Source organism: Uloborus diversus, chromosome 1, assembly GCF_026930045.1.
Source record: "Uloborus diversus isolate 005 chromosome 1, Udiv.v.3.1, whole genome shotgun sequence".
NCBI classification, from domain to species: Eukaryota; Metazoa; Arthropoda; class Arachnida; order Araneae; family Uloboridae; genus Uloborus; species Uloborus diversus.
In genome coordinates, this window is record NC_072731.1 from 24,542,654 (window position 1) to 24,567,161 (window position 24,508).

At 32.8% G+C, this 24,508-nt stretch overlaps 1 protein-coding gene across 1 annotated transcript in view; it reads right to left on the reverse strand.

The window, feature by feature from the left end:
- The window catches only part of LOC129234487 (lysozyme C-like), a 311,328-nt gene extending 294,750 nt beyond the window's left edge, over nt 1-16,578 (reverse strand). Inside the window, exons 1-2 of the mRNA XM_054868485.1 lie at nt 16,389-16,578; nt 13,450-13,541 (exon numbers count right to left, since the gene is read on the reverse strand). Coding sequence (XP_054724460.1) covers nt 13,450-13,541; nt 16,389-16,530 — 234 coding nt within the window. The 5' untranslated portion in view covers nt 16,531-16,578. The remainder of the gene's footprint in view (nt 1-13,449; nt 13,542-16,388) is intronic.
- Between the last annotated feature and the right edge of the window lie 7,930 nt (nt 16,579-24,508).

Here is a 24,508-nt window from a genome sequence, read left to right on the forward strand (position 1 = left end):
CTATCGAAAAACTTTTTCGAACAGTTGAAAATTTTAACTTGGTGTTTCGAATTTCTTTAGAGCTTTTCTAATGGAAAATCATAGGGAAAACTCGAATATTGTTGATGGTGGTGTGAGTCGTGAAGATGTTTTATCATCACATGTAAGTATTTATTTTTGAGTGTGTTATGTGATAATTCTTTTGTTGAAATATTTGAGGGCTCAAGCAGTATGAAAATAATATAATAAATGATTTTGGGTAAAGATTTCACCAATTTTTCTATTTCAAAAGTGTGAGTACGAAATAATCATTTCATGAAAATTGATTAATATTTTCATAGAATGTGCTTACTTGAAGGTTTGCGCTTATTTGATAAGCATCTTACTTTAATATTCTAAAGAAGCTTGTTAGTTTAGTGGAAAAATTGTACATGCGGAATTTTGGTAGCGGAACAGTAAACGATATTGTGTACTGTATTTTTAAATGAACTTTTATAAAATTTCAACTTTCGGATTCTTGTCTTATTAAAAGAATTGAATATGATGTAAACAGGAGTTTTGTTTTCACGTTTTATGTATTTATTTACATTTCATTTGAGTTTAAATTTAGATGATGAAATGATGTTGAGAAAGTATATAGCACGAAACTTCATATGTGCTAGTGTTTTAAATGCTATTTTCAATGATAGAATTGACTTAAATAAAAAAAAGTTTCTGATAATTTTTGATTTATTTTTCCTTTATATCTTTTACAGGTATGTGCTTCATGTGGGAAGCAATTTAGTTCAAATTCAAATTTGAATCAACATCTTAAGACTCATTCAGGAATGAAACCATTTTGTTGTATGAAATGTAATGCTTCCTTTGGGCGTGAGTCTACTTTGAGAAGTCATCAAAAGATACATTCTAGAAAGAAGTCTTATAGATGTGAAAAGTGCGACATGCTATTCGATGAAAGAAAGCATTTGAATCTACATATTAAGGAGCATGGTCCCTCATTCATATGTCAAGAATGTGGAAAGTCATTCAAGTGGAAATCTGCTTTGAATCGTCATTTGAAGATTCATAATTCTACTACCACCTTTGCATGTTCGAAATGTGACAGAAAGTTTAAACGAGAGGATAGTTTGAAAAGGCATATACTGATACATGGACGAAGCTATACATGTGATCAGTGCGGAAAAAGTGCTTGCTAGTAAATCTACCCTTTTGCATCACGTTCGTGTTATGCATAGTGTAGTGAAGCAAGTTACAGTGAAAACTTATGTCCCAAAGAGATTAAAACCTACTCGACAAACTACATTCGGTGTTTTTGCTACGGAGTTTGTAACACCTGCTCCTAAAAATTCTCAAGACATAAAAATGTGTTTTGATGAGTTAAGACTCCAAATTATTCAAATATTGGAGGATGAAATAGATGAAAAACGAAGCATTAAATGGTGCATAGTAATGAAGGCAGTGCTGAGTCGTCATGTTGGTGATGATGATGATAATTTGATTACTTCTTATTTTAGAAGTGTAATGCGAATAGAACTTGTTAAGGACACTATCTTAGAACATTTGAATGATGCTATTGGTCAGGTTGAAAACGCCTTAGAGGTGTTTATACAACTTGGATCTGGGTGGACGTTGGATCATATTGTCAATGTGGAAGTTCAGACTGCGAAATACGCACCTTTAGCTAAGTAGTAAATTAATAAGTTTTATAAATGAATTACCTCTATCCTTCAAAATGTATCTGTTATCCTTTAAGGCAGTTAAACTTGTTTTGTTGCTTTGCGTTGTATATAGTTGATGATTTGTGCTTTGAAATTAATCTTTCATAAATTTCTACATGCGTTTTCTTGTAAGCAAGCTTTAGAATGGCTGTATTTTGTTTGTTTCACTGTATGGTATTGTAATAAAGTTTGAGTGAGAATATGATTTTTGTGATATTTCAATAGATTGACACACATAAAATATTTCAACATATGCTAAGAAAAAGTTGAAAATTATGATAGTGAACCTTAAACAAGTTAATGGGTTGAAAAATAATATACAGTCACATTCACATGTTGAAATTCATACGTATTAATACTGAATTCAATATTGGAGAAATACCTTAAAGACTTATAAATTCTAATATGAAATGTGAGCGCTCTTTCTCAACTATGTTGTTCTCTCAATTGATAAAAGACACTCACCTGATCGTAAACCATTTCGACCTATGTGTTACTAAGTGTATAATAGTTTTTATTTTTCTTAAATTCAAAGTTAATTGTATGATTATATTAATTGCTAAAAATGTGATATTTTCGCTTATAATTTCGATTGATGAGTAAAGTTTCATTACAAGTTCCCTCACATGATTGAACAATAACATGATAATTGGATATTTGAAAGCTTGAGTAAATGATTTATAAGTATCTTAAACATTACTATTATTTGTAATGCATGTGTGCTAATTAATACTGAGAGTGCAAAGAGTAAATGGATTAACAATAGTTGTTATTAATACAAAAAGTAAAGTGATTGTTAGTTTTAAAATTAATTAAATCATTCTGTTTGAAGATTCAGTTGATTAAATTTATTTTTGTAAGTTTGAAAAAAAATGAAAAAAAAAAAAAATAGTTTTGTGAAAAAAGATTGAAAAGAAAAAAAATAATATGTTATAAAAATATTATTTTTTGTTTTGAAAAAAAATATTTTTGCGGAAAAAATTATTTTTGTAAGATTAAAAATTTATTTTTATATGATTGAAAAAAAAAATTGATTTTTTTTAATTAGTGGAAATACATTACAAGTTTGAGAAATTAATTCTTAAAAACATTTTATATAATTGAAGAAAAAAAATATTTGATTTCATTTTCTAAGTAGAAAAATATTACAAGTTTGAAAAAATATTGTTTTGAAACAAAAAAAAAAAAATATTCTTACAACTTGAAATTTTTTTTATATGTTAAGACCTGCAATTATTCATTCAAGGTTGATTGCTATACCATGTACATATGTATAACTTGAATATTGCATTCGTTTTAATATGACAAAATACATTCGAAAATTTCTAAGGAAATTGAATTCGCTGTTGTAAAAATAAAATCACTAGAAATATGTTTTGGAAATGTGAAAATCGCTATGTTTTTGGAAGAATAAATAATTGTAATGCTTAATTGATGAAAACTATTAAAAGAATAAGAACGCATTGAAAATAATCTCCACAGTGAAATAATCATTGGAAAACAACTCAATTTAAAAAAGTAATAACTATGGTCTTTTTCAAAATGTGAAATGTTATGGTGGACTGATTGCGAATAGAAAAAATTAAGTCTTTAAGTGTGTGTGTGTGTGTGTGTGTGTGTGTGTGTGTGTGTGTGTGTGTGCATGAGAAACGAATAGAATAGAATAACTTTGTAGACAGTTCAAGTTCGGGAAAAAATAAAAAATAAATAAATCGTCGACAGTGGTTTTGAAATTAATTAGGAAATTAGTTTCAAATAAAGATTTAAATCGATGTATCTTCTTTAATTAAGTTTTTGGGCGATAAAAGAGGTCACATGTGTTTACAACCGTTAGTATTGAGTTGAAATCTTACCACGTGAATTCCATGACTCACTATGATAAGATAAAATCTGAGATAAGCCTATGTTTCATCTTTCATTATCCATTGTGCTTTCGATGTGGATGGACGCTTAGTGAAGAGAGTGTTGGTTGCAGTCAGAACATTCTAGGAAGGCATGGAAATGAAGTTTGGATAATATTACATTTTATGCCGTTGTTAAATTTAAAATCGACGCATATTTTGTAATATTATTCATTATCTTCAATAATGCATCAATGCATAAGTATTGGAGGAGTCTTTTCCTACAAAGGTTGGATTTTTGACTTTAAAATATTTTTTTCTTCGTATGATAAATTTACTATTGATTCCGGTTTTTTTTTTTTTTTTTTTTTTTTTCACGAAGATTGTATGTGTCTGTTCCTATCTGTTTATGTTGATCATGAACTAGTATTAAATTAATTCGAAGTTTAATGAAAATTCTTAAAAAGGAGCAAATATAGTACTTGTGATAGGTCTAAAATTGTGTTAAGCAAACTTTTTATTTTATTCTGTTGGGGATTTTATATGAGTGTGTATATTCTTGAAATGATATGAAATTTTGTAAAAATATCTTTTGTAAGTCTTGGTTGTGATGTGGGAGTATTTTGTTGGAAGCTTCTTCAGTTATACAAAATTGAAGCCGACTTGAATGAAATATGCGACTTTGAATTTATTTGCATGCGAATGAAAAATTAATAAATAAAACTGAAATTCATAAATTGTATTGAAAACTCTGTTAATGAAATTAGTTGGCTGTAAAGTAATAATTTAGAAAAAACTTGTTAACTTTCGTCTTGGAAAATAACTATATTGAAAGAGTTGTATTTTGAATATAATAGCGGGAACATTTTTCATCACTTTGGTAAATGAATGATAAATAGTAAAACGCGTGAGAATATGTTAAAGTAAAATAAAATATTATTGGGAAAATGAAATAGTCAAAGTGATTCAAATTCATGAAAGTTGAAAATTTTGTTTTATTCTAACAAGAGTGCTTGTATGAAAAAATAAATAAAGTAATACGATAAAATGACTAAGTTAAATATTAATCAAAAAATAATTATTAGAGTTGATTAAATAAAATGTGATAAATTAAATGAAACTCTTGAAAAGCATATGTAGTGATGAAATGTAACTTGAGTGCGAAATTTGCTTACTGGAAAAAATTAATTAAGTTGATTTTTAAAATTCGTGAAAATTTGTTAATGATAAGTGTTAATTACTACTAACAGTAAATTGATTGCAAGTTTTGAAATTCGTGCAAAGAATCAAAGTTGTAAAAATGATAAAGTTTGAATTGCATGAAAAAGAAAATCAAATTTCGAAAAATATTTTAAGTGTAAATATGTATGAAAATACAATTGAACTCCTAAATGATGAAAAAAATAGTTTAAGTTGGAAAAATGATAAAGTCGAGTACACTTGTAAATGAATAAAAGATGCAAAAGTAATTAGAAATCAAAAGGTATAAAAATAAACTAAGTCTACAAATTGCTAAAAATAGACAAAAGAGCTTTAAAATAGTCAAAGACCTAACTAGAAAAAAATAATCGAAATCCTAAATGTATGGATGTGAAAAAATTTCCAGTCCAAAAATGCATGAAAGAAAAATCTAACTTGTGAAAAATATTCAAAGTCTGAAATGATTAAAAATAGTGAAAGACTAAGAGAGTGAGAAAATAATCAAAGATTAAAAGACTTTAGAATAGTCTAAGACTAAAACGGTAAAATAATCCTCGAACTCTAAAATGCTTGAAAATAAATCAAAACGCGTGAAAATATCCTCGTAAAAGTTTGTGAGAAAAAACAACTAAGTCCAGTATGACCGAAAATAAATAAAATTCGCGGCAAAATATCTAAAAACGCGCGAAAATATCCTCGTAAAAGATTATGAGAAAAAGGTGACGAAGTCCGAAAACGCGGGGGAGGGGGGGGGGAATATAAATGCGCGAAAATATCCTCTTAAAAGGTTACAAAAAAAAATGACAAAGTTCGAAAACGCGCGAAAAAAACGACAAAATGCGCGAAAATACCCTCGTAAATGGTTACAAAGAAAAAATGACAAAGTTCGAAATACGTGAAAACAAACTAATTCTGAAAACTGTGAAGTTCGAAAGGCGGAAAAATAAATTAAGCTGTAAAAATGAAAAAAGATGGAAATACGTGAATAAATCAAAGTTTGGGTGTTCGATTCCCAACTCCGATACTCTGTAAAAATAAAAATAATTAAATTCGCGGAAAATATTCAAAGTTCAAATATGTAGGAAAATAATTGAAGATCAAAAGACTGGAAAATAGTCTAAGACCTAAATGAAAAAAAAAAAAAGGTTGATAGGGTGTATTTAATACACCTGGTTGGTTGGTGGGACCATCATCTTTTAATTAATTATTTTTGTGAAAACCTTCGTTACAAAGAAAAAATCACGGAAAATATTCTAAGTACAAAAACGCGGGAAAATATCTAAAACGCGGGAAAAACCCTCGTCACCTTCTACGGGTTCTCGCGGCGGCCCCGATCGTGGGGAGGGTCAACCCCAAGGCCGGGAGGGGGTGGGGAGGAAGTGGAGGAGGCGGTGGGAGGAAGAGTGGGAGGGGGAGGCGGATTGTAGATGCATACTAGCGCCACCGCCTCCTGTTGCAGAACTCTCATTATTCCCCTACTACCGCCTTGCCTTCAATGTTCGAGTTGAACCGAACCATTGTGTGTGTATGTAGGCGTGTGTGGGGGAGGGGTATGTGTATGTAGGCATGTGTGTTTATGTCTGTGTGCAGGTATGAGTGTGTGGGTAGTTGTGTGTATGAATGTTTGTGTGCGGGGGGGATGTGTATGTGTGTGTAGGCTTATGTGTTTGTGTCTGCGTGCAGGCATGAGTGTGTGGGTAGTTGTGTGTATGTGTTTGTGTATGTGTGTAGGGGTGTGTATGTGTTTCTGTTTGTGTGTGTACGTGCGTGAATGTATGCGTGTGTGTGTGTGTGTAGGATATTGACGTAACCTGGAGACGGGTTTCGCTAGAGGAGTAGCATCGTGAGGCGGCCGGTTGACGGTGATGCTGCAGAGGGTGCTGGCGGGAAAATAAAATGATAGGGCCTCAAAACAGTCAAGTGAGAACAATAAACAATCGTGATTGCTCAAAAACACACACACACACACACAAAACCATAGATTTAGTTAGAGAAATCAAATTTAAAGTTTACTGTCTCAAAAAGTAATAGACAATTTCTCGTATTAAAAAAAATCCCATACCATTAAAATGTTCCAGTAGTCGTTCCTTATCACTTTAAAAACTTGAAAAGTCGTGCTTAAAACAACAGTTTGGAAAAATTCTGACTTGAAAGAAATAAAATTTCTTAATAAACTAGCCAAACTCGCGCAGAGCACCTGTCATTGACTATTCCAGACTGATGAGTCCAAACTAGAACGAAACTGCAATCTCTGGGATGTCTAGTATTGTGCATGCAAATTAAATATGTGCTTAGAATTATCACTATTTTATCAATGTTTTGAAACATATAGTCAATTCCAGTCAAAAAGTAAATAATTCGAAAGATCAAGGAATATAGTAATCAAATTATTTTCAAAATTTGAAACATGTTTTTAACATTACTGTAATCACAAAATATTACAGTATTGTAATATTTTGTGATTTATCAAAAATAAGTTTTGTTATAGTAAAATGATAGTTTTTGTAATTACTACAGTAGAACCTCCCAATAAGGGACACGAAGGGGACCAGAAATTTTGTCCCTTAAATAGAGGTGTCCCTTATTCGGAGGTACAAAAATCAAGATTTCCAAACATTAAATAGAGCATTAACGTTATACAATAATAATTTTTAAAATGCCCTTTTAATTTTCTAGTACAGGCTAAGTCGTCCGGGTAACGCTAGTATTAAATAAAGTTTGAAAATATTTTGAATTTTAAGTTATTTATTTAGAAAAAATTAATTTTAGCAAAAATTTAGTGATGAAAAGTACTTACAGATATTTATTTAAAGTAATCTGTTACAAGGGTTTGTTTTGCAGCACGTAATTTAGACGCATTTTTCTGTACATGTATACTAAAGTCGCTAATGAGTCCGAGTCCTTCACTGTCATCATTTATCAACATAAACTTTTGCAACTGTGTGATATGTCTTAAAGCATCACTTTCATTTTTGATTTTGCAATCTTCTTCTGGCTCTTCTTCTTCCTCACTACTTTCAAGATCCTCTGGAAGACTTCCTCCTGCATCTTCAATTTTCTCAGAGATGAAAGCAGTGATATCCTCATTGGTGTCATCAGTGCATAAATTTTCATCTATCGCTATATAATCGTTAATCGGAATATCACAGCCAGTGACTCAAGCAAGTTCGGAGAGTTCATTTTCTTCGTTGTTACTTTCATTGACTATTACACCTTGGATTTTAAAGCCTGCTTTTTTAAAACAGTTCTGAACGCAACTTTTGGATATTGAGGAAACCGCTTTAGTGATCCACTGGATTGCATTCAATACATTCACAGGCTTTGCGAGCTGAGCACTGTTTTCACTGGAAGCTTGCGAAATAACATGCCTTAAAAACAATTTCCTATATCCAACTTTAAAGTTTTGAATAATGCCTTGGTCTAAAGGCTGCAACACAGATGTAGCATTTGGTGGAAAAAATACCAATTTCACAGCCTTCAATTTTAAATTTTGTGGATGTGCTCTACAATTGTCAAGAAATAACAAAATCTTCCTATTTGTTTTGCACATTTTGTCATCAAGAGCAGTTAGCCATTCTATCATTATATTTTGAGTCATCCATGCCTTTCTGTTGAAATACCACTGAACTGATAAGGTTTTTGGGTTAATGTTTTTGAAACATCTAGGTTTTTTTGCCTTACCAATTACAAGTGGTACTTCAAATTCTCCTTCCGAGTTACAGCAGAGTAACACAGTTAACCGTTCTTTAGAACTTTTTCCGCCAGAACACTTTTCTCCTTTAAAACATAAGGTTTTATTTGGCAAAACTCTGAAAAACAGTCCAGTTTCATCAGCATTGTATATGTCCTTAGCTTCATAACCTTCACAAATTTCTGTCAATATTTCCAGCCATTCTGTAACACACTGCAAATCTACAGATTTTTCTTCCCCACAAACATTTTTAAAAGTAACATTATGACGTAGTTTAAACTTCTCCAGCCATCCATTAGAGGCCTTAAAGTTCTGCAATCCTAAACTTTCGGCAACTTCTTTCGCCTTTTCTTGCAACAGTACTCCACTAACTGGAATGTTCTTTCCTCTAATAGCCGAAAACCATTTAAAAACTATTTGATCAATATCTTCTCCTTCAGTTTTCCTAAACTTAACAGTTTTAGAATTTTCATTTGAATTTGTAATCCACAATCTTTTTATTTCTTCTTTTTCCTTTAGCACATTACTTACTTGGTTTTTACTTATTTTAAATTTCTCACCTAAATCCCTTAAGCTTAGTTTTTCATTTTCTGCCACATTTATTACTTCAATCTTTTCTTTCAAAGTTAATCTTTTTCTTTTAGAAGCCATGGCTAGAATTAAAGCTTGAAAACTAAACAAATTCCTCTCAGCAACAGAGCTCTATATGACCTACCTGACTGGTGACAGGACATTAAAAGCAAAAAATCTCCTTTTTCCTACCGAATCTAAATTTAGCCTTTTAGAATAGTGACTGGGCCAATCAGTCAAGATAATCCCTGCCTTCTCCATTCTTGATTGTTAGTAAGCAACATTCTATGCATACAGCCTTTTCCTTCTCATAAGAAACCTTATCAAACTCTTCTGAACAACACCCCTCCCCCCTGACTTGCTAGTGAAATCTGCTTAGAGTTGAATACACCAGTGTACATTCTGAGACACCTGTGGAGCTTTTTCAAAGGCATTCTCAAAACTTGAGATAAGAATTTAAAAGATGAGTATGAGTGAGGGTGAGAACAAAAGCAAAATCAACCAGAAGTAATCAGGGCCTGATTAACGCACGGTCCGGCGGGTCCGCGGACCTGGACACCACACATTTAGGGGCACTAAAATAGCCTAAATTAACTTCCTTCCTTCCTTTTTTTTTCTGTTAAAGTGAACGTTCCTTTTCAGCTTTGAAAAGAATCAAAAATCGTTTGAGAAGCTGCGTTTCTCAGGATAATTTACAGGCGTTTTTCTTATTGACCATTGAAAATTCTGTGACACCAAAATTAGATTTCGATGATGTGATCGACACATTTGCCTCTGTTAAAGCCAAAGCCTTTTTAAAGCTTAATGTCAGAATTAGTTTTTTTTTTTTTTTTTTTTTGCTATTTTTACAGTTTTAAAATGTTTTTTAATTCATTTTCACCTTAAGGTGAGGCAATTTTAACTATGATTAGTATGTTGAGTATCAAGTGTTTGGTATTCAAATACCAGGTTTTTGTAGTAATGTGTAGGTTTCTAGTGTATTAGGTTTCTAGTATAAAACATTGACTTTGAAATTGTGCTGATTTTCTCATGGGGGGGGGGGCACCAATTTTTACTCAGGACCTGGGCATCAGTTTGTCTTGATCGGGCCCTGGAAGTAATCCAGATCCACACTTTGTAAGAAACACCTTGCATATAATTTCACCCCTTGCCCCTTCTAGAGCAATAGTATGCACTTTCCTGTTATGAATAGAAAATGTCAAGGGCGGTGCTCAAGTTATCAGTGCTGAACCCACATGAATGGGGAAAGCATTTGGGAGTAGTTTTCAGCTAACATTTTAGTGTGATAATAGTACTTTTTCTTTGTTCATGTTTTGAAACCTATACCATTATTCCCCAGTTAGTTTGTTCAGAAAAAGTGGAACTTGAATTCTAGAAAATTCAATATTTTTTATCCATTTATGCATTAATTTTTGTTTTTTCGTTTCTTTGAGTGTCCCTTAAATAGAGTGTCCCTTAATGAGAGGTAAATACATTGGAGTCTCTATTCAAAGGGACTGGGACCAGCAAAAGTGTCCCTTAAATAGAGGTGTCCCTTATTCGGAGGTGTCCCTTACAGGAGGTACTACTGTATTTTAAGCATTAAATGAGATCTGCGATGTCCAGTGCAGAACTTATTTAGATAATAGTAGTCATATTTTTATTGTTTAAACTGCTTAATGCAATTTGTCAGGCATATGCAGGGCGAAATTTGTCAAAGTAAAATAGTTCAGTTCTCTTACTTATTCTATTACTAGCTGCATTGCCCGACTTGCACGGTCTACCTCGAAAATAAAAGTTAGGCCAAGTGACGCATGTTCAACAATCAGGCTTCAATTAGAGAAAAAAAATATTGCGAATTTCCCGTCAAAATAATCATTCTTAAAGAAAGCGGCAAATCAAAGATTTTCGAATAACGCAACGCCTAAAATTCAAAAGAAAGAAGATAAATCGCCAAATAATAACCTAAAGGGTATATTTTTATCCTCAAAACAAAAACAAAATTTTATTTTGTCACAGTCGAGAAAAAATAAAGTGGCAACCTTCTGAATTCGGAACTCCAACGCTCGAATACGCTACCTTGCGGTGATTTACAAAACTGCCGATGAAACTAAAACATTGCCACGTTGCGTTCCACGTGTGTCTGTTGACGTAAACACAGGTAGTTTGTTCTGAGTATTTATTAACGCAATCGATGAGTCTTAGTTTGCTTTCAGCTACAGAAATTAATTCGTCCCTTAGTAGTATTCTCGAGCTTCTCAAAATAATGTTAGTTTTCCTTATTTCCTTCTAAAATATGAGTTGATTGAAAATGGTGAAAGCGAAAACTGGATTAACAAACTTGGATAACGTTATACAAGGTAAAATTTTTTATTGTTTTGTATGAATTTGTAAGAATATGAGCTTTTTTTAATCTTAAATTAATTTAACTAACCATCTTTTACAGCAGCATTTAGTTGGAATGGACGGTATGCAAAATATTTTCTTGAATATATTATCGTAGAACAAAATGAAAAATGTTTCACCGAGAAAGAATTTACTTTATTCCTTTTATTCTCAGCTGAAAGGTTTCGCCAAATTTGTTTAGGGTTATAGTTTTAGTATTGTGCGAGCAAAGTAGCCTTGGCGAGATTTCGCGTTTTTAGTTAAACCATTTTTAATTTTTATCATGAGTGGAATAAAATGGTAGTAAGATTACAGAATTCGATAAGTGAAAAGAAATAATGGTCAATCAACTGAAAAGAAAACTACCACCATATATCCGTGAGAATTTTGTTGATGATTTGCATAACATGACACAATTAAATCGTAACTCAGAAATTAGAAAAATTGAAGCAGAAAATTTTTAAATTAACCGATTCGGGAATTCGAGTGAAATAACTCAGCTACAAATGGAAAACAATAAGCGCTAGCCAAGCAAGGCAAAGAAGTATCATCTTCTTTCGATAACAATTTGTAATGTCATATTGAATTTTCTAGCATTAATTGTTATTCTTGTCAGGCCACAATTATTATTTAGTTTTATCAAGAATTGATAAATATCGAATTCAACATCGTGGAAATAGCTGCTTAGAACTACGAACTACGTAGTTTGAATTAATCTTTGACGTTTAGTAATGCTTCTTGAATTCTCATTTCTTTCTACGTGGGCCAGAATATCCACAAGACTTTGAAAATTAATTTAAAAAGAATAAAGCGAAAAAATCATACGTACGAACAAAAATCACAACACTTTTAGCATTTTTTTCTTTACCATGTGCGTTTGTTTTAGTTTTTAAGTCCGCCATTAGACAGTGACTTCAGTGCCCCCTATAGTTCGTTGGAGTTGCGAATTGTTTTCACGCTAATTTAAAATGAGATAGCGCAAACGATAAACTTTCGACATAAAATTTCCTTTACATTAGGCTTAATGGTGTTTTTTATTTTTTTTTTCCGGGTGATTTTAAAGAAATAAATGAACGGGTATTTTTCGCGGGCTTTTGAATGGCGCCAAAATTGAACTGATCGGATAATTATTTAGGGTGGAAAAAGCTATTTAATGCCATTTTCGGGTCTTCAAATTCGAACGGTTCGGTACTTTTGTGGCGTTCGAACCCCCCCCCCCCCCCCCCCCCCCCCCCCCTACGTTTCTTCTCGTGTGCCCAAGTACCTCCACTGCCAAATTTGGTCGAGATTTGACTTAAGCTTTGGATTTGTATAGGGAACATACATACACACAAAAATAAATGGTTATTCGGTTCGCCTGTATATGTACAAATAATGGATGATTGGTATCTCGCCAATTTGCTATGTTCATTCACTCGCTTGTGATCACATATAGTGGTTTGCTCGTCCACGTTATGGTAATTTGTTCGTACACGTTATGATAATTAATTTACTAGATAAAATGTTCTTAAAATTTGAATAGAAAAAGAACGAAATCGAATTTTAGAAAAATCGCTTCGAGAGGTGCACACCCCCATGCTACGAAAAAATTTTGTGCCGAAGTTCAAGAAAATCGGCCGAAAGTCTAGGCGCTATGAGCGTACAGAGATCCCGATATCCAGACAGATAGACTTTCAACTTAATTATATTACTAAAGATAAAGATTATTTATTTATTCTGTTATTTACTCATTCATTTGATAAAAATACTTTAAATAATCAACTAGAGAACGTATTTCTTTAGAAAATATTTTATTTTTCAATCTGTCCCATGAAAAAAACAAGTTTAAAAAATGGAAAGTTTTCCACTTTTTAAAGGTACAAATTTACTGCTAAAAATGAAAAATAAGGTTTCGTTGCAAGTTTAATTTTAAAATACAATTTTTTTTCTTTGTTTACTGTTATTTTCAAAACAAACTTTCAATTTGTGCATTAAAAAAAAAGGTAAGTTATCTTAACTATTTCATTTTGCATCATAATGCCCTACTTGAAAAGAGTTTCGAGGCCCGTTTCATTGCGCGTATGCTTTTAGCGAAATTCGTTTATACCTGAAAGATGCCAAAATCGTAGCTTCCATCTTTGTACGGACCATTCACAGCCTCCGTGTTAAATCCACTGGCAAATTTCGCCAAACAAACCCCTAAAATGCCAAGAAATAAAAAAGAAAGTAAAGAATCGAATGCAGAGCTTTTCTCAATTTATAAGTAGGGGAATGTGGGGCAAAGTGAAATAGTTAGGATGACTGAGTTTTTTTTCAAAATGAAAAAATTGGAAACTTGTTTTGGAAATTGCAGCACATAAAGAAAGAAAATTGTTTTAACTTGCACTGAAAGAGGATTTTTTTTTTGGCAGTAAATTAGAACCACAAAAAAATAAATAAATAAATAAATAAATAAATAAATAAAAAAATAAAAAGTGAAAAATTTTCCCTTTTTTTTATGGGGCAAAGTGAAAAAAATAAAGTATTTTACTAGTGAAATATTTTTTATTCGATTGTAAAAAATATTTGTGATCAAATGAATCATTTAAAGACAGTTAAATACATAAATGAAAAGATACTGAAATAATAAGGGAATAATTAAATAAATTAATATATGAAGAAAAATCAATGAGCCAGTAAAAGAGTGAGTAAGAAAATAAGTCATTGAATAAATAAGTAAAGTACTAAATGAAGGAATGTAATTGAATTGGTTAATAAATGAAAACGTGAGATTTAGTAAATGATTGATTGAGTAAACAAAATAAATTATTTCACTTTGCCCTGCATGTACTTGACTAATTGTGCAAATTATTTAAAATACAAATAAGCTTAATATTAACTAAATTAATACTGCACCGAATATTAAAAGGTCTCAATCCACATTTAAAAGTGAGTTAAAAAGAAAAACTTCATTTCATAGTAACAAAAATAATTTTTGACTTACAAGAAAATATTACAATTTTAAAAATAGCCCTTATTATCAAATGTTTTAATGTTTTGCGGTATTTTTTTCCTGACTGGAATAGACTACATGTGCTACAACTTAGTAAAATAGTACCAGATAAGCAGAGTAAATATTTCACCATTTCACTTTGCCCGCTATTTCACTTTGCCTCACCTCCCCCTACATTAAATAACTTGAAAAACAAAACACATATGTTCAGATACTCTATGCAGCCAAAAGTATTGGGATTGGGACACGTTCAAAAATTTACATTTTTATACAAATTTCTCGAGAAATAAAAGACCAACTGTTCTGTAAGTTTTGTCAGTTAAATTCATGATTTTTGCTTTTATGTGACAAAAGTTATGGTTATCGAGAAATTCCGAAAAATGAATTTTTGCAAGTGGGGCAGTTTTTAGTTCGCACCGTTATCTATCTATCAAAAATATAATACCAATGATGCATACAAAAAAATTTTTTTTTCAAAAAGTGGAGGAATTTAATGACATGAAAAGCAACCAAATATGTAACGTATTGTCATCGCTAAACTGTTAGGGGAAAAACAGTACAAAAATATTAAATTTTTTCTACACACACACATTATGTGACAGTGTTGCCAGATGGTCAAATCCAGATTTCCCCAATTCCCTTCCAACTTTTCCCCAAAAAGCGATGTTTTCTATCAAAATTCCCCAAATTCAAAAATTATTTTTCCACTAATATTTTCTTAAAATGAATCGACTTCCTTTAATATTTTTGTCTTTTGAAAAAATTTTTTTCCCCAAATAGCCAAATTTTCTTATAAAATTCCCCAACTTTTTTGTTCTCCCATTTTCGCTTTTTTTTTTTTTTTTTGTCTTCTTTATCTTTCTTTATCTTTATGTTTACTAATAATAAAGCTGAAAGTCTCTCTGTCTGTCAGGATCTCTGTGACGCGCAGTGCCTAGACCGTTCCGCCGATTTTCATGAAATTTGGCGCAAAATTAGTTTGTAGCATAGGGCTGTGCACCTCGAAGCGATTTTTCAAAAATTCGATTTCGTTCTTTTTCTATTCCAATTTTAAGAACATTTTCCCGAGCAAAATTATCATAAGATGGACGAGTAAATTACCAAGGTATCATAGCGTGGAACTGTAACGTGGGCAAGCCAATTGGCGAGAAATTCATCATGCATTGTATGTAAATATACAGGGGAACCAAAACACTTCTTAAATTTCTACTGCGAGCAAAGCCGTGTGGGTGCCGCTAGTCATAAATACAAGCGCCTGACTGAAAGTTAAGAAATAGCCTTTTTTTTTTTTTCTGCTTGCATTTACTACTCTGCTTCTGTATGTACATTTAAACTATGATTTTGGTATATATTTATCCAAGAACGTTCTTCATCACTTATTTTTATCTGTTTCACTTATCAACTAGTTACTGACACAGAACAAAATTCGAATTCCGTAACATAATATTCCACATGATGCGACGCTATTTGATACGAACAATGTAACTACTACTTCTTTTCGTGAATCTAAACAGGAAAAAAATTCTTTTTTCCCTGAGGTTTTTTCTTTCCCCAGGTTTTCCCCAAGAAAAATATTTTTCCCCAAAAAATTCCCCTCAAAACTCATTTCTCCAAAATTTCCCCAGAGAACACCAGATTTCCCCAAAATGGGGAAATTTCCCCCAATCTGGCAACACTGCTATGTGATGGGGGAAAACTTATAATTGTTAAGAAAAAGTTTTCCTTTCAGTTTTATTACTCAAACTACAGTGAGCAAAAAGTTATCGCTACATTAAATACAATTATACTTTTAAATTGAAATAAAATAAGTTTTTTTTTAAATTACATTTGAGCCTATATTTAAAGTCTGCTACGGTAGTTTTTTTAAAATTGTTTATTGTTTTTGAGTTTTGACAAAGTTATGAATTTTGAATGAGACATTAAAAAAAGAACGTCCAAAGAAAAAAAAAAACGTCCAAAACCTGACCGCAATCATTGATTGCACAAAAATTCAATTTGTCGCAAGCATGTTTCAAGAATAAATGTTATAGGCGAAATAAAAAACCTTTACTCACATTGAGCTGCAGACGATTTTTTAAGCTTCAAATTATTCATCATAATGTCTGCCAACTGGCACGGATTGATGATGACCGCTGACACTCGAAATAATGAAATGCAACTTATTGCAAGTGAAATAAAGCAAAATTTCACCATCATGATGCACGACGCATAGCATTCGACAGCCAGCTGTCTTGCCTTTTTATCTTTCTCTGAATCGTGTTCAGGCATTTAATGGAAGTAAAATTCCTCTACATCAGTTGGAATGTGGAAAGAAAATTAATGCAGCGACATCTAGTGTGATATTGACAACAAAAACGGAATTTTATCGTTTTCTAGAAATATTCTGTGAAAGGGGATGTCCGCGAATGGTGTCATGGTGCAGCGCCACGCTTTAGAAGGGGGGGGGGGCGGTTCGAGGAACTGTGAGTTTGTGACAAGGGAGAGAGTGAGAGGAGGGGGTAAGAATAAGTGTGACATCACGCAATTTTTTTAATGAAAATATGTTTATGAAAAAGAGCGTGACATCTGACAAGAGGGGATGGTGAAATGTGAAACTTTGTGCAAATGGGAGGGAGGGGTAAAAATGTAGACAAAAATTGACATCAATTTTGGAAAGCACCCAAAGGACAAAAATCTGAGATGTGACATTTATTCTGTTGAATGTATTATCTATATATATAAAGGTGATGTTGTTTCTTTGTCTGTTTCTATCTTTGCTTGTACCCGTTGGCTAGAAGACCCCATAGCGCCTACAGTCCTGAAACTTGGCACAAAATTCGAACGTTCCCCGGGGGTGTGAACCTCGAAGCTCGAATTCTAATTTTTTAATTAGTTTTTTCATAATTAACTAATTAAGCTGAAATTTCACGTTTTTGCCTAATTAGGGGGTAAAACATCCTCCACCCCCTAACATTACATGTCGTTGGAAAGAGCTTTCCTTTCTGAACAAGATGATGTTTCTTCCATTCTCCTCAATTAATTAGAACAGGAGATATAAGCGATTCTAATTGCGACCCTAATTGAGCCAATTTTCAAGGCTAAGCTTGATTTTTGTTTCTGCAGTGACGTCATCATCGGTATACGGATTAAATGTGCTTGCAGTGACGTCATCTTCGGTATACGGTTGCGTTCGAATCGTAGAACCGGTGGTTCCGCTGTTGTCATTTTTGTTAAATTCATTGTGCAAATGTTAATTGATTTTCTTTTTAATTTGAAAGTCACTTGGCGAATTTGGCGATAAACAATGGAGTTGCGGATTATTTGTTTATTTCGCATTTAGGTTTTTAAAGGGTGTTTACGCATTTTAGTTAAAAAATATGATTACTATTACTTGACATCAGAAGGGGGGAGGGGGAGGTACTTTTTTTTAATTCTAGAGTGTTTTTTTTTTTTCCTTTTCTTAAACGTTAGCTTTTCTGTAGTTAAATTTTTCATATGTGGTGCCGGATTTCCTTTTTTGTCCTAGATGTACCGTGTTTTTTAATTGTGTTGTTTTTCTGCTGGGGAGTTGAATCCTTTTTCTTACAGAATACGGGATTTCCTTTTTGTCCTGGACGTACCGTACTTTTAATCACAATTGCTTATCGGCCAGAGTTCATTTCGCTCGCTAATTGGGTGGGTTACTGTAGCGCGGTCGCTTCCGCCAGACGTTTCGCTAGGGTCGTTTCCATGGACACTTTCGATCCCGGAAAAACCTGCTTCTCACCGCATTCCGGATATTAGCGGGTTTTATGTGGAATCTTTCTCCTCCTGCTAGCTTCTGGAGTGAAAGCGGCAGGGGCGGCATTTCAGCATTTCGTTTGGGGGGTCGAGTTTCTCGAACATGACTTTCCTTAGTACGGTATAAATACTTATTGGTCGACTAGAAGTGATAATATCTGTGCTCGGATGACAAAATGTTATAAGTCACTTTTTTTAAATTTTACAGGACGTCAATTTTTAAATTCAAGATGTCATGAAAAATCAGGAAAATGTTTTGCATAAGTAAACGTATTACCAATATTTATGCAAGATAGTTGGGTAATACTTACAGTCAGTGCACATAGAAAATATTGCTGTAACCTAATTAATAACAGCTGTTTCCCAGGGGTTTCCTGACTTACCACTTGTTGCCACCTCCTGTTTTCTCAATTTTCCCACTATCTACATGGTATTGTATAATGTTATAGAAGGGTTATATAATCTACACTTATTAAATTTAATGTTTTATTGATCAAATTAAGATAACAATAAATGCAATTTTACATGGTTTCATTTTCAGCCGTTACAATGTCTTCAACCTCGTCAAATTCTGCAGCATCATCACTAGTTCGCAGGTTTTTATAAAAATCGTGGCAGTCTTCATCTACCAGTGAAAGAATTGACAATAAGTCGTTCTTTTTCAAAGGGTTAATTGGCAGTGGTCCAGCATAAGAGAGCGGGATGGTGATTGAATCTAATGACAGTGGCCTTCCTCTTTTTTGTCTCCTGAAATCTACAACCTGAAATTCCGATGCATCGTCCAGGGTGTATTTATATTTAATAACCCCAAAAGTTGATTCATAGCGCAACCATTTTATCTTCATCCACTCCACCTTTTCCCCGTTTAAATTAATAGTTCTTTTTACCAAAACCCCCTCTTTTTCCAAAAGTTTGGAGAAAGCGAGAAAATCCGAATTGGCCATGGGAGTCACATGAAAACTTTTTCCTTCTTTTCGTCTACTCTGTTTACTGGATACTAGTCGTACGAAGGAGTACCAGTCCCTTGGAGTCATTATGGCTGCGTGCTCTGCTTGTTTCTTTGCCCTTTCAATCCTGGCATGGTCACTATCACACTCCAACAGGGGCGTAGCTAAGGGGGGGGTTGGGGACAAACCCCCCCCCCCCCCCGAAAAGTTAGTCTCAAAAAAAAAGAGAAAAAGAAGAGAGAAGAGAAAGAAAAAAAAGAAGAAAAGGAAAAAATTCCAAGCGATTATACATATATATATATATATATATATATATATATATATATATATATATATATATATATATATATATATATATATATATATATATATACAATATATATATATATATATATATATATATATATATATATATATATATATATATATATATATATATATATATATATATATATATATATATATATATATATATATAAGTAACCCCCCCCCCCCCGAAAGTCGGGTCTAGCTACGCCACTGCACTCCAATCTTGTGTGGCCAGGTAATAGAAATTTTTGATCAATCACAGAGATTGAAGGTTTCTTTAGGATTACAAAACTGAACATTATGGCCATGTGAATGTTTCTATTTTGGCCACCACATGTGTCGGAGTATGTTGTTACATGAGATATATTGTCGGGCAACATCGTGATTTTTCTGAACACACAGGAAGCAATTTGATCTGATCCACGACCTCCAATCGCCTCGTGCCACATGAAACAGTGTGTTTCTTGAACATGTGAGTAGTCACGCACTGTGAGATTGTAGGTAGATAATAACCTTTTGTAGTAAGCAATGTTGGTAGACAGATATGGTGTTGGAAGCACTTGCTGCAAGTCGAATACTAATACTCTTTCACCTGGATTGTTAGTAGCTAACTCCTTATCCTTCCTCTTACTTTCATATCCCATTTCAGCCTGAGCAATATGTTCATCATGAAGCAAGGACAAACGTTCTCGTTCCTCTAGATTGGTACAAAATTTTTTCTTAGCTTTGAATTCATCACATTTCTTACATTTATCTATGTATGGTTGCTTAAACTTTAAACCAGTGGTTTTGAAAACACTTCTGAAGACATCATAACAAGCCACCTTAGCATCACTATAAACCTGTAAACACGATGTTTTGTATTCTTCGTGCATTTTTTTTATTGTAAGGTGATTGGGAAGGTAAATCTTTTCAGATGTCTCTCTTCTGGAATAATGGCTAACGTTTCTTGGGTACGAATGGATAAAACGTCTTATTTCCTCTCGTTCCTCTGTCAATTTATTTGTAGGCGTATGCTGACCTCTGCGGTCACTGACCACCATGCCAGTTGAACTATTTTTGAGTTTTACTATAAGAGTGTCGACCTGACGTGGTGTGATCCCGTGGACATTACAAAAAAAATCGTTACATACTTCGATTTTTTTGGAGCTCCATATAACTGAATAGGATACAGAAATCTGTCTGTTCTTATTCCCTCCTCTTTTCCTTTCGACAGCTTTCTTTGAAATTGAAATCCTACCACAAAGAATTTCATGTTTAGCAAACTTCGATTTTAATTTAAACTGGGCATTGAGCTCTTTCTGGGCTTCAGGTGGACATTTCTCATTACATTTCTTGAGTTTGCAGCACTCTGCTCTAGGAGAAAAAAAATTTGCGGGTATTAGCGTACTTTTCCGATTCCTGTATGACAAGCCTTGTTCCTTCTTTTTCATTTCTTCCTCTCTACTTATCACCCCTTTTTGTCGTTTTCTTCTTGGTATGGCTTCAGGTAGCCCTTCAGCTTCATTGGCTGGTACTAAGCAGTGAGAGTTGGTGGATGTCCTCAGATCATCGTTGTTGTAATTATTATCATCAGAATTTTCGTCCCCTAAACAAAGAGGAAAAACGGTATTAGAGTTGTTGGGAAAATTTTAATTGATTTGTTTTTATTATTTTTTTTAATCAATATTTTTTAAAAAAAGTTATTGAAAGTAAACTACTTCATATACTTATTTTATACCTTCAATATGATTATCTTTGTCAGCTCTACCAGAAAATTCTGGTTCTAGTCCAACATCACCCTCAGAACCAGTAGAATCTGATTCGTATTTACGTTTGTTATCATTTACATCAACAAAAGGATCGTAAGAGGGCTCTGCATCTTCATCATCACTCACGTGAAACGGGTCCTAGAAACATAAAGGAAAAATCAGTGCTATTACCTCCATCTTAACCGTACATCTCAGCTCGAATGAAGAAGAAAATAATAATAAATATTACGATTTCATCATAATTTTAATACCTATTACGTAAACTTACAATATTAAGCTTGATTTCTTTAGCACGTTGACTGCGGAAATTTTCAACAAAATTTCTCAGTCGAGCGGAAACTTTTTTTTTGCTAATTAGTTTAGTTTTACATTACTTCAACTGTATAATATAAATTGAATCACCTTTTCATTTGTTTTCCACAAAAAAAAAAAAAAAAAAAAAAAAAAAAAAACGCTGAATGACACGTTGTCGTCAACCGCACTGGGAAGCATACTTCCCGGACCTAGTCTAATAATGTAATTCACTAGTGTAAACATTTTTTTTATGATTCCTTATTTATTTTTAGGATGGTCGTTCACAATCACTGATTTATTGAATTAATAATCAGTAATTTATAATTGATTTTTAATTTATATTTCGTAAGCTATAACAATTTGGAATTACATATTCCAGTTCAGTTTGAAATAATATTTTTCCAATAAAATAAACTTTTTTTAATCCATTTAGTTACTTTTTTAACAGATATTTGTCATTAGCAATTATTATTAACGACTAATTAAAAACAAATTCATTAAAAATAACTTTTGTGTAAAATAAACGTAAAAAAACAACAAAAAACGGGGAAGGCTGGGACAATCCCCACCCATTTAACCTGACGACAATGTGTCGGGGCCCGCCGCTAGGAACAACTCCCGAAACCGACAACATGTCGTCAGCTGCAGTCAAATTGTTAAAGCCTCAAGATATTTACTTATCGAAAATGAATGCCAAATACAAATGTGAGTGAGCACTTACCTCGTCATGAACAGCTACATCATCTTGCATTGCCAAATTATTAATAGATGTTGGTAGTTTATTTGTAGTTTCCTCAGTTCTTAAACAATCTTTACTTTTATGCAATAAAAGTAACGAACGAAGTAGAAACTTCGATTTGCATCTATCACACAACCACATCACAAAATACAAAATAATTTCAAAGTGAAACAAATTAAAAAAATATCAGAAACAACTTGTTGATAGCAATGACTAGAGGTTTAATCTGGATCTAAAAACATCTGTTTGTACAGCTCGATCACGTGACCAATATTCCTCTAATCGGAGTTAAATCAACAGGGGAGAAGAATGGCGCGAAAAAACACGTGGACCTTACGTCATCAGTATGAAAATGTTTTGCCGTCTTTTCCGATAGGACTGCTCCTGAAACGTGGAAGACGGCAAAATGTCATAACTCAAAATATAACATCTTGCCATCTGCAGATTCAAAGAGTCAAACTGACTCTTCGAGACGGCAAATTGTAAACAACATTTTGCCAGCATGCAATCCTGTGGCCTTTGACTTATTACAATTTACCATTGTTGTTTGCTCGTAAACTAAAAGAGAAAAACTTATGCCATTTTGCCACCTTCTAAACGTAAACAAATGAGACTCCTGGATGCGAAAAACTCAATTTTTTAGGAAATGTGACTTATATCATTTTGCCATCTGAGCACAGATATAATGGTTTTAATGTTAAGATTAATTAGGTTTATTAAGAACAATTAAATTTTTTGCGACTAATTAAATTTGTTTTGTAATAAGTAATCTCACAAAATATCTCGGTACTAGTTTTTATTTTTTTTGGCAAAGTTTTAATCTGCTATTTTTGGAGTCATGAAGAACAGAGAATTATATTTAATCAATATCCAGTGTTTTGCTTTATTGCCAGTACAGCTAAAGATGAAGGTTTTGCTTGCCTCATTGCGCTTCGAAGGTAATTCTCTAACCTCCGAGATACAAAAGTCAAAATTGGTTGACGTTCAGTTCTCCCACAACGTTCTGGTTGTGTACTGAGTTTTTTGCCCTGAGGAAGAGGCTCCATTGTAGCCTTGAAATAGCTATATGCTGTATTTTCGTGTTAATTTGTGTTTTATTTACATTTTTTTTCAATTTAATCGCAAAAGTCATTTGTCAAATGACTGACCTGTTTGAAACAGTCAAAAAACAATGGAAGCAACAAAATTGTATCAAAAAACACATTTTCTTCAAATTCCGCTCTTAAAATAACTAAGAAAGCTTTTTTAATTGGACTAGTATTTATTTTGCGTCATTAAAAAGGATAGTAGCAATTCAAAAAACAATTCCTCTTCCCTCATGCTATTACTTATAAGTGTAATATTTTCTTTTTCGTTTTCTATAACCGACCTACATAATATTGAAATTAAGACCAATGATAAATGTATCTCATCAAATCCTGTCTCAATTTCTTGAGAAACTGAATCGATCATTTTATTCAAAATATTGATTTAATATTTTGACTAAAACTTCATGTGGGTTTTGTCACCTCTTCTACATTGGCATCCAGTAAAAATTGTTATGGAAAGTTCTGTCACAAAGTTCCACACTTGGTTCAAGTATGCATTAGTGCGAAAATTACTAAGAGTTTCAATTGTCAATCCAAGAATTAAGATTAGCGGATTGAAATTTTTATGATAAGAGTGTAGCATTGTTCAAAAAACGCTCCGCAGTATAAATAAAGTAAACAAGAATTCAAAGTCATACATATTAAAATGATATCAGATTTTCTATTGATGAAAAGGACAGTTTCTAGTAATTCTTCCAGGAGGCTTTTATAGATTTAACTCTAGAATACCATCTTCTGTCACTCAGAGATTGTCAAGTAAAGAGCCTCAAGATATATTTGTTGATGTGAAAGTATTTTTTGACGTGAGATGTTTTTCAAAAATAGCATATCTTTACCAAAAGTTACCATGAAAGCATATAATACATTGAGTTGCTAAAATGTGTTTCTACAAGGCATCAATGAACACTTACCAGCTAAACATTAAGTTATAATATGAACATTAAAATTTATGTGAAATGACATGGAGTTCACGCGAAAATATTGCGCAGTCACTGCGGGCATCTTATACAAGATGCACCATCATAACATGGAGTACACAAATATGAAATATTTACCATGAAGAGATTACTTCTTTAATTAAGGCAAACAATTATTCTACACCAGTTTTTTCTGTTCTGAAAATGCAGGCAAATGATTTTCTAAGTTACCGAAATTGAATGTACCCATTTTTTAATTAATCTTAGTGAAAAATTTGGGGGTGCAACCGCCCCCTCTCGCCCTCCCTATTTGCCGCCTCTGGAAAGCGGTGTTTTTACCCGGAATGCATTACCCGAAACAAGTTCGTCT